The 14956-nt window shown below is 32.6% G+C and overlaps 1 protein-coding gene across 6 annotated transcripts in view; it reads right to left on the bottom strand.

Moving 5' to 3' along the window:
- The window catches only part of LOC143254958 (BAH and coiled-coil domain-containing protein 1-like), a 41059-nt gene extending 27837 nt beyond the window's left edge, over positions 1–13222 (bottom strand). For 3 of the 6 annotated variants that reach the window (XM_076509887.1, XM_076509889.1, XM_076509891.1), the window contains exons 1-3: positions 2500–2815; positions 703–898; positions 124–207 (exon numbers count right to left, since the gene is read on the bottom strand). In XM_076509887.1, coding sequence (XP_076366002.1) covers positions 124–207; positions 703–877 — 259 coding nt within the window. In that variant the 5' untranslated portion in view covers positions 878–898; positions 2500–2815. Of the gene's footprint in view, positions 1–123; positions 208–702; positions 899–2499; positions 2848–3408; positions 4857–5350; positions 5473–6382; positions 6653–7909; positions 8002–8330; positions 8446–9094; positions 9164–9695; positions 10959–12378 lie in introns of those variants that run through there. The other 3 variants (XM_076509888.1, XM_076509890.1, XM_076509886.1) reach the window with 2 other exon arrangements.
- Between the last annotated feature and the right edge of the window lie 1734 nt (positions 13223–14956).

Here is a 14956-nt window from a genome sequence, read left to right as displayed (position 1 = left end):
ACCCAGTAATCAAGAAATATTCATTGAAAAAAGAAAATCAGTGCACATGCAGTTTAAGAACTGCTCATTATGAGAAAATTTACTTTTGTTTTGTAAAAAAACAACAAAAAACAGATTTTATACCTGGTTCACTCTCTGTGGTTTTTGTTTCAGTTCTATCCTTTCGTTTGAATGATTTAGTAGCAGTGTCATCTGGTGTTGAAGCACCTACAATGAAGGGGCACAATGTTATTACACCTCTTTCTAGTTTTAATGAAGAATAACAGGATCAAGCCATAAGATAATTTGTTTTAAAAATTAATTTGTATTCACAACTACGTACTCTTTTCACTTGTATGTTTACAATAAATATTATGCAAATTATTTTCTGACTTTTCAATCCTTTCAAAACTTTTCTGTAACAAATATAGTCTTCAGGTTACAACAAACTTGTGTATATCATTTATCCAAGGGCACTTCTATATTAAAGAAAATACAGAACAGATAAATGCACTAGAAACTGCATATTACAAACAAAACACAAATTACAATATTAAATTGTTATTACTTTAAGGTTTAGTTTTCTGATTATCAAATACATTTTACAGCTATGAGATAAATACTTAATTAGTAGATCATTAAAACAAAGAATAAAAACAAATTAATTTGACACAAATGAAAATTCATAAGGTTAATTAATAATTAGAAACCTAATAAACATACTTATACTTTCCAAGGTTTTGTTTGTATTTGGGATTCTACAATCATTTGCAACATTAAATACTTCTTGTCTTGCAGGCATCTTTTCTGTCTGATGTTCACAAAATGTTTCTGACACTTTTTCAACTTGTAATTTCAAATTTGACCTTTTCACTTTTGTGTTTGGTTTCTTTTTCATATTCAGTTCACTAGAGAAGCCCTGTTGTGGAAAAAACACAGTAAATACATCAATTTATACATTAATGTTGTATTTGCAAATGCTTGTATAAACTATCATGCATGAAATAGAAATTATTTTCTGTACTAAAAAGTGGATGATATGTTTAACATGGATTATGTACTTCTGACCAAGTGCTGTCACCTCATGGTACAGCGGTAAGTTTATAGATTTTTTACTGCTGAAGTTGGGGGTTTATTTTTCCATAATGGACAAAGCAGATAACCCAATGGTGCTCTGCTTTAAAATGAACAACCAAAAATTTAAATTCCATCCTCTTCTGTATCAACCTTCTTGTGTTTTATCCTTATCAATGTTGTTACCATTGACTTTTAATTTTGAAATAGTTTCCCTGTTAACCATTTTCTTCTTATTGTTTTATTCCATTTCACCCTTGTTCATCATGTTTTGATGATACTGACATTTTATGTCCTTCCCCACAACATCATCATTTTTTGTTACTCTACCTTCATTTTCCACTTTCATGTGCAAACTGTACTCCCAGGCTTTGAATTTTGCTATCTGGTCAGTAATAGTGCACACATTTTGGAGATAATTATAAACAAAATACTGCACAAGTTTCTATCATAAAGGAGGTTTAAATATGAAAAATTAGGTTAAATCAGATACAAAACAAATGGACATTGAGTTCATCCTATTATTACATGACTGAGTAGGTTATATTCAAACAGTTGCCAACACCCATTGTTAATATAAAATCATAATAAAATGGAATGTATCACAACCGTATTTTGACACTGTTTGGCATTTTGTGGATAGTGTGATGCTACTGTAAATAGAATGATTTGGGAAATGGAAACAGCCCATTTCAATATGAAATATTTATACACTCAGATCACAAAACTATGTCTATATCAGGGATTTAGAACTATTAAGAGTTAATGGAAAACAAAGGAATATGGATCAACTTGGGAACCAGTACCATCCAGAAAGGGACCTATGATAAGCTGCATTGTAAGCTAAATACATTGTCTTAAACGTGTGAAAACTCATGAACACAAAGACCAGTGGTAAATGCTGTTCACTGGCTTAGGCAACAGTATGAAGCATCATCAAGTTAAAAGGGGAATTAAGTCATACCTCCAATTTAACCTTTGCATACCTCAAACAGCTAGAGAATGAAATAGGTATTCATACTATTCCATACAAAATATAATAGTGAAGTTGCTAGATGAAGCACCTATGGATTTCTGTTGAATCAGATTACTGAAATGGGTATTGAAAAAAACATCATCCTCACACACTAGATGGATTGTGGAAAGCAAGCAAGAAGGATATGGCATAGAATTTTATAATTAAAATTATATTTAAGAGTTACAGAGCTTGACCTGACACTGCAACATGGACCGTAATAATTTGGTGAAGTTCCAAAATAATTTTAATGTAACATACTCAGCTTTCTGTGCATCCAAGTCACTTGTTAAACACATGAGCAAATATCTTTTTCTTACTAAAGATATGTTATACACTGCAGCATTTAGTACTAACTTTAGCACAAAACAGGTTGAGCAACATGTAAACTTTAACATCTGTAATACAAATAACATTTTATTGATTCCAACCTTTGTAGACAGTTTGTTTTGCTTCAATTTTTTGCTGTCTGACTTCTTTCTACACTAGTTCTGTTTCTTAAGGCAGAAGAATGTTTCTTTTTCTTCTTTCTCAGTGGCTCTAATAGTTCAAAAGAAGTCTCTCTAGAAGGAAGTACAGCAGGTGAAATGGACTCAGGAGAGGTGGATGGTTGGACAAAATGAGCTGCTGGTGTTGTTGAATATAGTTCTGGAACATATTCAGAAGAGCTATCTCCAAAAGATATGGGAGAGGTCTTTAAGTTCTTTGGTTTTAGTAGCATAAATTGCCTTTTCCGTGGACGTCCTGGTCGTCTCTTCATAGGAATTAATTCGGATTCTCTGAAAAATTAAAACCTTTTTTTTTACATTTGTACATATAAATCTTTCTTTTGCAAGAAATGGCAGGTAAAGTGCTGTGTTAAGCTTAGCTGCATAAAAAAGCGTAACCAAAAAACTAGTTAACTTTTAACAGAAAAAGGTGAACTAGAGAATGCATAAGTTTAAATAAATTGCTTTTTACCATCTGAGTATAAAACAATAACATGTTTCTTTCATGTATTAGCATCTGAGATCTGTAACAAACAATAATATCAATAACTCAAATGTATAATGACTTTGAAACAAAATACTTCTAATTTACTTTGAATGAGTCAAAATATTTTGTCTTTTCGAATGCATACCACAAAAGTGAAATTTTGAATATTCTGTACTACAAAGACTTCAGAAATGAGATTACAGCTTAACCTTTAGAACCAATAATAATAATAGAACTCTTTATTTCAGTATATATTCTTCTACTTTCTGTTTCTGATGCTAAATAATTTTAAAACCTGACAATTTAAGATCAAATCAAAATTGAATTAGGGAAGTTTAAAAAAAATAAATATTTTCATATCTTACTCTTTTTCCTTTTTTGGTTGTAGTTTGGCCAGTTCTCTCTGTTTTAATTTGTACTTCTTCTGTAGTTCTGCTAATTGTAGCTTCATCTCCAATTCAGCATCATCCATTGTTTCAGGAATGTTGCCAGCATGGAATGGACTGCCTAAAGTATAAAATGGTGATGATGACTTGCTGCTGAAGGCATACATTTGAGAAGGGCTTTCAGAGTTATGACACTCGTTCTGTTTGTTGGGATCTTTGTAACTTTGGTCAAAGTCATCTCCCTGTTCGCGTTTTAAGCTCAGGTTCAACCCAGTCTCTGGGAGTTGCGAACTCATAGACTCTTCCAAAAATCTCTGTTCTGCAAGAGCACAGAGCAATCCTAAACCATCAGTACAAGATGGATCAATGCTTTTTGACAAAGAGTCTGAATTTGAATACACAGAATCCCTAGTTGGAGTCCCATTGTCGTTGACTATAACATTTCTTTTCTCAGCTTCTCTTTCTACTATAGTATAATCATCACCTGAGCTGTATAACTGTAGCCTATCCATTTCTGTTTTATTCTCTTCTTGTACACGTGAAGCAAACTCTTCAATGCTATCAACCAAGAGGTTTAATCCATGATGATCAATGAAGTCCATTACTGGTTGGCTCTCTGCTGATAGAACTGGTGTGGAGTCTCCTTCAAAAATCTCAGGATCAATAGAAACAGATTTCTGGACTAGGTGACTTTCTGGATCATTGTTTTCAGCAACAGAAGAAATTTCTACAAGAGGCGTAGTGATCTGAGGGATATCACATGATTCATCTTCGCCACTAGTTGAACAATCCTTGACTACACCCATTAAAAGACCATCGGTTTGGTTTGCAGAATCAGTGACCTCCACAGCACGTTCTTCTACATCAGTATCATCTGAATTTGTCTGACAATCCATATCTACTTGGATTGCTGCTGTAACACTGATGGTATGACTATGTTGTTCCACTTCATTTGTATCTCGACTAGCTTCTTCCTCTCCATCTTCACCATTCTCTCCACTGTCTTCTCCATCATCACATGATGCTTGGACACCCTGATCAGAATCTGAGGGTAGAGGAGGCGATGGAGTAACAGGATTCATTGGAGAAGTTCCTTGTGAACGCTTTCCTGATTCAGTCTGGATGGCAGTTGTAGACTGGGTTTGGGTAAGATGGACAATAGTGGAGGCTTCATAAAAATAAGAAAGAGCAGCTGGAGCACTAGGCTGAGGGAATGCTGGGTAAGGAACTGCTGGGCTGGAACCATGAGGTTGGGAGGTGTCGTTGCATAATTTTTCTTCTGTCTTATCCTTAATGTATTCATCTTGGAGAACATTCTTTGTTGACTCATCTCTCTCTTCCCCTTCTGAGTCCTCTCTTGTGGAAAAACAGTCGTTGGACAGAGACAGGTTTTGGCTTTGAGCTGTCTGATGTTTCACCTGGTTTCCCTAAAACACACAGAAATTGACCCAACATTAAGTATTGTGTAACTGCAAAAGAAGCTATATGATTTAATCCAAAGTAACTTGCAGAATTGTTTAATTACATTTTTTATTAGCATTATGAAAGTTCTTTATCATCAGTATAACTACCTTATAGATGAGCTTAAACGTAGTTGTGGTGACACAATATATTTTGCACATACAGATCTCTTAGGCATCATTAACATAACAAATGCCATATCTATCTACAACATTAACAGTTATGAATAACTAGGTAGGTACAACTAACCCAATCAAAGAAATCTCAGTTGCAATATTATAGACTAACTGGTCTAGTTACATGAATTATCTTTAATTTCAGTCAATTTTTAATATAGTTGAGTATACATCACTTGTCTCCAAGTAACTCATCGTAAACGGTTTGATATTATGAGATATATGGAATCTAGTTCTTTTAAAGGTATATTTAAAAGCTTACCCATAAAGACATGATCAATTACCTCTTGCATGGCTTGAGATTGGAATGGTGGGGCTTGTGGTTGAGTTGCAAATACCTGCTGTACTGATGTACCACAAGGGGGAGCTGTGTAATTTGTCCAAATACCAGCTCGGTCTACAATTTCTGAGGCCAAAATGTAGAGAAAAAGAGAAAAGTGAATATTTGAAAACCTTGCTAATAGTTGTTGTTTTCATAAATATTCACTACATTGTTTTCTAACATTTGAAAGTTTTTTATTTAAAAATGACACAAGAGACGAGTACTGTTAAAACACTGCCTATACCTACTGTAATAGCCGATACAAACTTTGTTCTTAATTCTACAACTGTAACTCCAAACATTACCAAAGATATATAGTTCTTTTACACACAGTCATATGATAGGAATAATCATCACACTAACGTTTTTCCAAAATGATCACATGAAAAACTGAAAATCAGTTTCCAATTTTCATGTACAAATTTATAATCTAACATGTACAGTTCCTCTTGTAACAACTGTATTTATACCTCCACTTTCACAACATTGTATAGAAGCTAAACAATTTTTAAATTTAATTATAGTAAAATAAAACAAACATCATTCATAACCAAACCAATATGGGTTTTACCATCCAAAATCGTATTAATGCATTTTTAATGACCCATCTCTCTCTGTTCTTGGAATACCTCACATAAGGGGCATCCTCTTAGGGCATGGGGTATATGACTGTTTTATTCACTTCACAATTTTACACTATCCCCCAAAAAAAAAAATCTGCAGACAGGCATGCTAGTGTGACTTCTAAAAACTTTACCGATTCCAAAAAATTTCACTGTGAAGTGATTGATAAACCATGTTTTCTCAAATGTTAAAACTCGTAATGGGAAAAAAATCTGTTGTTGTCTTGGGCTGCATTTCCTGGTCCCAACAAATGTAATTGAATTGTTACTGAAATATTCCATTAAATTAATACCTTGCATGTTTAGTTTAATATATATATACATTTTTTTCATTTGTCCTGTGTATTTTAGCAGCTTTGTGTAAAACTTACCAATGTTTGTTGTTGGTAGAAGAAAAATCTGATTAGTAAGAGGATCTCTGTAAACTTGATATCCACCAGGTGGTATGGGAACATGAGACGGGTCTAGAGGATAAGGTACAGCTGTTGGAGGTGGGGGCTGTGGAGCTGGAGTGGGGTTGTACATATTCTGACTAAGCCATACTGTAGGCCCCACCACAGGGCTTGGGGTAACCCACTGTTGTGGTAATGGGGTGTGCACAATAGAGTCCTGTTCCCAGTGGGTAACTGGTGGGTTTACATCTTCAAAGTCAGAAAAAAAAATTAGGAGTTATAAAAATACAAATCAACTGTACAGTTTGAAATGAAAAAAATGTTCAAAATTCAAACCCTCATGTTCAAGTGATTACTAACAGTTTTATGGATTTCTCTGTACAAACATTTTTAATTTTAATTTTAACCTGGTACTGTCATATGATCATTCACAATAAAACTGAATTTAAGATCATGATATTCAAAATGAAACATTAATTGCACATTTCCTTACTCGAAGCTAAATAACTATGACACATTAACATATTTTTAAAAAAACTTAATTTTCTTCACTGACAGATATTTTTTAACTGAAGCAATAATTTTGACACACCATTTGTTTCATTAAAAAAATTTAGAGTACAATGATCTAAAGAATAGTGCAGTATACTTTGAACAAAAATCAATCAATAACAATACACATGCATATAAAGTGGCATATTTTTGCTAAAATAACAAGATAATAAAATTTTTATAATACACTTACATTCAAGAGAATGCATTTTAAATTTTCCTTGAATATTAAGAAAATTCTCCAAGTAATAAAAGAAAACAAACTTAAGTTTTTTCAGCCTTAGCCTATAATTACGTCAACAGAATATTACAATAGTAGTATGCTTCTAGATACCAAATGTACATTTCAATACCATACAACAACTAAAGAAGCTAATTCTATGTTCTTAATTAAATCCAGCATATGTTTAATGTAACTGTATACATCAGTATTAAGAAATACTAGCAAACCTAATATCATTTTAAACCAAGAGCACAAAAGTGAGGAATTCACTGTTTGTTTAAGGAAATGGTCCCTCAAAGATTTACACATTTCAGGAAGGCTAATATCTGTTATATAGTTAAGCATCAGGACTGAAGAATAGGGAATGTTGAACAAGTTCTTAACTGTTTAATCACTTCCACAACAACAGCTCCAATTCACAGCAGAAACTATTGTAAAAATTTAAATAAAGATACTTTCAGTGGAAGAGCACAACACAGACTGGTTAAATATCCATTTTATTAATAAAAAATACAATACTAACATGGTTGTGAAACAGTCTTGAAAAAAGAATTTTTTCTAATCTATTAATTAAAAACAATTCAGATTAGCAGACAATACAATAATTTTAAAATTCAATGAAGTGGATTTCTAAGTTACAATAACAAATGAGTATCAAAAATGCTTTCACAGACAGAAAAGCAGACGTGTTTATTGCATTTTAACTAACCCATGTTGTGGTAATTTCTTACCTTGATCTAGTATACAAGTGGCAGTATTATTCAAATTCAGTTCACTAGGATGTTGTTGTAAGTTTGGGCCTGAAGACAGTTCTTTTGATCCCCTGGAAACATTAACATCATGATATATAACTAACTAGCCATTCTCACTTGGAGAATCAAAAATGATACAATACCTCCATATTTACTTTCTTAGCTTTGTAGTTCCCTAACAAAATACAAGAAAATTCTGAAAAAAGGTATTTTACAGAATATAGAATAGAATACATATATGTTAATTAAAAACTTGAACATGATAATCAAAATTAAAAAGAGATATTTTTTTAATATAACTGAACTCACATATGAATACAGCACAAAAAGGTACGTTAATTGTCCTCAATGCCTTACTTAAGGACACCATGCACTTAAAAATAACGAAATTAAAACTTACTGGAGGAACCCTTCTTTTTCTGGAACATGATTATCTGAATTTCCAGCTGATGTAGAAGAAACAACTAATGATCTGTTTCGACTAGCATTTAGTAAAAATGGCGGTCCACCTTTGGCTTTAAAAAAAGGTTTTATGTGAAAAATGTAAGACTTTTTGTCGAAAACAACTAGCCAGTATTGAAAATAGTAGCAAGAAATATGTCTAAAACTACAGCCTGATACTCAACATGAAATTTTAAAATTATGTATATAAATTTTTATATAAGATCTTACAAACCCCAATTCATACAATAATCACTCCAATCAGAGTATAAAGTGTACTAAAGTCAAGCAGTAAGTTATACTACCAAAACATACTGCTTACAGGAAGCCTTACTTAAATAAGAACAAAAATAAGTGTCCAATTATTTTCAATACCATATTTAAAAATAACTTAATTAAAATATAATTTAAAGACATATAATATTCATGACCATCACTTACTTGTAGTGTCAATAACAAAATTCATTACAGAAAAAGATACAAAATTAATAAACACGAGGAAAATTGGTGTAAGTTTCTAAAAATGTCTGTATTGTCTTTTTAATATCAGGATTTAATTGGTTGCCTAAAGATGTAGGACTAACTTAAGAAATACAATTTTTTTTACCCTGAAAAGGATTTTAAGACTCCTCAGTGTTATTCTATTAACCTGTCTTTAGATATGTGTAACACTTGAATCAAAATTAAATACTGAACTACAAGTCAAAAAGCCATGCAACTCACTGCCTGAAGTTGTTGAAAGAACTTGTCTCTGTTGAGCCACTGCTATTCCAACTGGGATATTTGAGTTCACTAAAAATAAATTAATTAACAGTGACACATATATTTACTATTAACTGTGACAGTTTTTTTCTTATTTATTCCATTATTCTCATATTTGTAAATTCAAATATTTGTGACACATACAAGACACATATTTGACCTAGTTCATATCTAACTGAATAACAGCACATCTAGTGAGAAGTACGAAATAAATTGACATAAAATTCAAATGTTCCTGTAAGTATTTGACTGCAAAACAGTAATTTGAGACAAGAGATTTGTTTCCTAGTGGCAAATAAAAGAATTGCTTTCAATGAGTATTACATATAGTAGATAAATAAAAATTGCTCTCTCTTGTTTTACTGGAATGATGTTTAAAATGATATTACTGGCTTGTTGTTAGGTGAGTATACAAATTATTAATATGAAATTTCACCAGAACTGTACCACATGTTAAAAATTGACTTAACTCTAGCCTTAGTTAAGTAATCACTTAATATAGCATACTGAAAAACGTTTATAACAAAGAAATATTAGAAGATATAGGTGGAGTGAAACTTACCAGTGGAAGGAAAGGATGACATTGTGGAACTACAGGTAAGTGGACAAGAATTAACAGTTGGGCAAACACCAGTAGAAGAGGACAAAGAAATAGAACCAGCCACAGAAGTACAAGATTTTGAAGAGGATATTCTATGGTGGTGTGTTATATTTCCAACAGTTGTAATGGCATCAGACCCTTTGGAAGAAACAGGCACAGCTTGTTGGTTTGTTAAACCAGTTTGGCTGGATGGCACTGACTGGACATTACAGGAGATTGGTGTCTGGGAAGAAGATAAAGATGATGTCACCTGAATGAAGCCAGAAGTTACTTCTGGGTTACTTGCCAACTGAAATCTTAATGATGCCAAAGATTGTTGGATCTTTCCAGTATGTTTTGGTTTCTCTCCTGCCTGGTTGGTCACATGTACCAAATCATTCTTTTGGAGTGGTGATTTTGTCACAGATGAAGATCCAGTAGCATTGTTTGCTAATGTTGTGAGGCTGTTAGGTGACACAAAGTCTGGCTGAACTTTTTCTGGAGATAATCCAATTCTTGGCATAGGTTCCGATGACATTTGGCAAGGTAAGGCAAAGTCTGAGGGTTCTTGTTTAGGTACTTGGCGAGGGATGCTTAAGTTGATGACACCATGGTCTTCTTCAGTCATGTCATTTCTTAGTCCACTTGAATTTCCACAAGAAGAACTGTACAATTTACTCATTGAAAAATACTCCTCCCCATCCATCCTTTCTTGCTTTATATGAATTTTAGTTGGCAAGACAGGAGATTTGTGGTTCTTCTGTTCACTAGTTACTATAAGCATGGGGGAATTATCACTCATCAATGAGTGTGATGTAGCTCCTGAGGACAAAGCTACAGAACAAGACCTACTCAATGAGTCTACCAGAGATGTTTGTTTGACTTCAGCAGTTGTTAGTTTGCTTTTCTGACTAGACAGTGAGTTATTCTGCCCACTTCCACCTTCATGAACTTGTGGATGGACTATCTGAACTGTTTCACAACCCTGATTTGTTAAGTCTGGTATCTGTTTTTTCTGGCCTTTTGATACACTCAATGTGTCATTTTCAGACTCTGGCTTGCTGTGGGGTTGTGCAATGTGAGAAACATGACTTTGATTATTAGATGGAAGGCTAGTAGCCCTTGCCTTTTCCTTCATCTGTGAAGAGTTTATTGATAACCTTAAATTATCAACAGGCACTGAACAAGGTAGGGGCAAAGTTGTAACATGTGGTGTGATAGTCACATGGCATGGCGAAGAGACAACTGAAGAATGAAAAATATACATATGTAAAGATTACAACAAGAGTAAATAAAACCTTTAAAATAATTTCTACAACTAGCAACAAGATAAACTGAAAGATTGTACATTTCATATCATTCAATGACTTTCTGAGTTTTTAGTTTGATTATAACCAAAATAGTCATGGAGAGTGTTGCAACAGAAAACACTTTTTTAAGGTCAAGTGATACTTTTTCTTGTATTCAAGAACAAGTTTCCTAGGTATTGGTGAATCATAAGGAGTACTATACAATTATATTAAACTAACTAATTTATTTTAATCACTTCCAAATGATATTCCCACTTTTGTCTCTTCAAAGTTACCATCTTGACAGTATCAAAAATGTGGTATTTTAAGTTCATTATAAGCTGAAGATCTCAAAAAGTGGCATTATTTCTATGAAATTATTATCTTAAATAAAGTAATCATTGATTAAAACACAAAATAAGGATAATTACAGATGCTAAACTTGAACTTATTGCACTGAAAACCTCTAAAGTTAGCCAACGAATTTACAAGAAAATGTGAAGCAAAACTTGAGGCAGAATAATATACATACTAAATGTTAGATCTTTGTGTTTTGTAAAATAAAGTAATTATTCTAATCAAAATAGTAAAAACAGGTAAAATAAGTTGTACAGTCTTCTTAAGACTTAGAACCCTTTTAATAATTCTACACATTTTGACAAAAGTAAAAGCCTTTTTTCCTGTCATACAAGATTTAAACAGTAGTTTCTACAATAGTGAGATAAAAGATTCAAAATGAAAGGCACTAAAAGTGCAACCCTCACCTCACAATGGTTTGGACTTCTGCAGTAATTTGTCTAAAATATACTTCAAATAATTTCTATGTTAATTGTTCCTGTGAAAACAATACTCCAACAATTGGAGAAGAGTACCTACTCACAGACTACACATTTTGTATTCAGGGCATTTATCACCAGCTGATTTCATCTTTTATGTAAGAAACTACTGAACAAAAGTGATTAAGCTAATTATCCAAGTGGTTCACAAACTATGGGTTGCAATCTAAAGGTGGGGCAATAGAGATGTTGGGGTGGATCAAAGAACAAGTCACAGATTTAAAAAATATTTTTTTCATTTTGAAATTATTTATAAAATACTGATCTCAAATGTTTTGAACAAAATATATAAAAGTACTACAATGCTTCACTAAAATATATTAGAAAAGTACCCTTCTCTCACTTCTTCCCAGTTGTTGATGGGTCCTAGAAAGCTACATGGTAATCAAAAGTTTGGGTGGGGTGTAGGGCATAAACTTAAGCTGTCAGACCAACAAGACTAACTGTGCTGTCTAAAAAATAATCCAAATTAAAAAACAAATTATATAAATTAATTACAAATTAAAGTAGTAATTATTTAATATATTATAAAAATGTTACCAGTAGTGTTTGCTGTCCCTTGATGTGGAGGTTTGTCTGAAGTAGCTAGAGATAATGTTGCACAGTGTCCTGTAAATGTCACTGTCGTGGTTGCTACAGTGTCACTAGATGTGCTGAGAGCTGTAGTGACGCACGAGGCAGAAAATATTCTCTGAGCAACAGACACAGGTTCTTCCCTGAACTCCTGACGATTTGTGCTTTTTTATTTTAGTCAATTGTTTTGTTATACAGTGAGGGTTTCCAACAACTTCTATATTATCATTTAAGCTTGCTGAGCACCAAGAACATTTCTTTTCTTTATTTATCTTATCACCTTCACTCTTTAATGTTACACTTCGAGATTTGCTGGGTTTAGCTCCTTTAACTTGCAATATGCTTCCATTTGCCAGCCTACCTTCCAAATGATGTATTTCTGGTTCAAAGCATTGTTGTCTTTCTTTTAGTCTTTCCTCACGTTGTTTATTTCTGCTCTCAGGTAATTTTTCACGTGACCCTATGGTAGTGGATGAATCAGGTTGCTTTTCGACAGCTCTTACATGAGAGTCTAAACCTGTAAGACCAAGTCTTGCTCGTTCAGCACTGTGATGACAACTAACACTTGATGATTCTCGCTTCAGAAATCCCTCAAGTTCTTCAGCTCCTCGTTCAACCCTTCGATAATCATCCCCCACCATCAGAGACCGTCTTCCAACTTCCAACCCTTTCATCCCTAGCCCCAGGTGACTGAATCCTGGATGGCGGTCAAGAGCCGGAGTGAGAGAAGGTACAGGAGTGGTATGACCCACGTGACTTGTCAACGTAAGAGGAGAAGCAAGAGCTAAACCTGGAGGTAAGTAAGTGGGTTCTGTAAAAATAAAATATCTTTTTATAAACACTAAGAAACTTAGTTAACTAGTTTTGTATAATATATTTATCACTTTCCCATCACATCAAAATGCTTATATATATTTCTTTACTATACAAACTATGCTTCACAACAAGTCTAATCAAAATAAACCTTTATAATACCTACAAAAAAACCCAATACACAAGTTATTTTGTTCTCATAATGTCAGGTGACATAAGCTGAGTTTGATTAAATTTTAATAAAACAAGCTTACTATGTTTTTTAATTGTTTAACAAAAAACACTTGGAACAGTAAAATTTCACAAAACTTTATTCAAATAAAGCAAACTGAAAATTATTTTAAAAGAGTAGCAAAGCAGGAAAAGATGAATGCAAGAAAATACCTTTGTGTGTATCTTCTAAAAGGGGACCATAGTGTGCAGGGGATTGACCCAACCGAGAAATGTAACCTTGACTGGAGTAAGGATTAGGGTCTGTAGATGGGACAAGAGGTGGGAACATTGTATAGAGGCTACTACCCATGGCATACCTGCTATAATCTATTGCAAAACAAAAAATACAAATATATACTTCCAATTCAATGATCAACTAACAAAATTTTAAGAGTAGAAATATATGAATAACATCACAAAGTTTTCAAAACTATAAAATTTTATAATAACCTCACAGTGATATGATAACCAGTAAATCTTAAAAGAAATAATTGTTGAATATTTATCATTATGACATTCCTTTACAGGAATTAAAACTGCTTATTAATAAATAAAGTATTAATAAGTCTTAAACAACAATCAAGAAAAATAGGCATTAAAAAAAAAGATTCTTAGCTTGCACTTACATTAAACTTGCCTTTCATATACCTTTTACTAAGTAGTAAAAACTAACAGTAACACAATTTAATAAATATACTCAAGATTTCTTGGATTATTAAAACAAAAAAGTATCTGTAAAAGGAGAGTTAAAAGCTAACTAGAAACGTTCAAACCTATGTTCCATTACAGACACCGAAATATAACAAATATCATATATCCTAATCCTCAACTCTTTTTAGTAAAAAACTAAAAATACCATTAGGTCAAGTCTATAATATGAAGCTTCACATATTTAAAATGAATGTGTCTACCTAGTTACTCATATATGATAACTGTTAGTTTCTTTAAGTACCCAAATTCATTTAAGTCTATTACTGCTGTACATCTTAATGTTCAGATATGCAAGTCTTTTAATCTTCAGGTTTTTGGTTATAAAATATTCATACTCATTAATCTGTCAAGCTTCAGATTACTGATTATGTAATATACATTCTTCTGTTCTTTTATTCATAAACTCCTAGAATTACAAGCTTCCTCCTGTTCACTTCATGGTTAGTTAATTTATTACATGAACAATAAGACTAGCTTTTTGATTTACTATCTCTGATTTAAAGTTATTTAAAAAAAAACACTTCACCAATGTAATCTATTTCACACTGCAAAAAATATTGTTGATGCAATTTAATAATATAAATATCACCTCAACCAATACTGTACCTATTGTATTTCAGCTGATTATATGAGCCCTGGTGATGGACATTATTAGCACTCCACATAGTAGACACAGTGTAATTAACTATTATTATGCATTATTCTTTACCTTCCCTCATAAATTTTTAAAATTTTTATTTAGATAGTTTCCAAATTTTTTTAACTATCAAAGTAATCTTAAGCTGCTGGGCTGTGATGGGACAAAAAG

The sequence above is a fragment of the Tachypleus tridentatus genome, chromosome 7, assembly GCF_004210375.1.
Source record: "Tachypleus tridentatus isolate NWPU-2018 chromosome 7, ASM421037v1, whole genome shotgun sequence".
Taxonomy (NCBI): domain Eukaryota; kingdom Metazoa; phylum Arthropoda; class Merostomata; order Xiphosura; family Limulidae; genus Tachypleus; species Tachypleus tridentatus.
The sequence above is the reverse complement of the archived record's forward strand: the minus strand, read 5'-3'. Positions and strand labels throughout refer to the sequence as shown.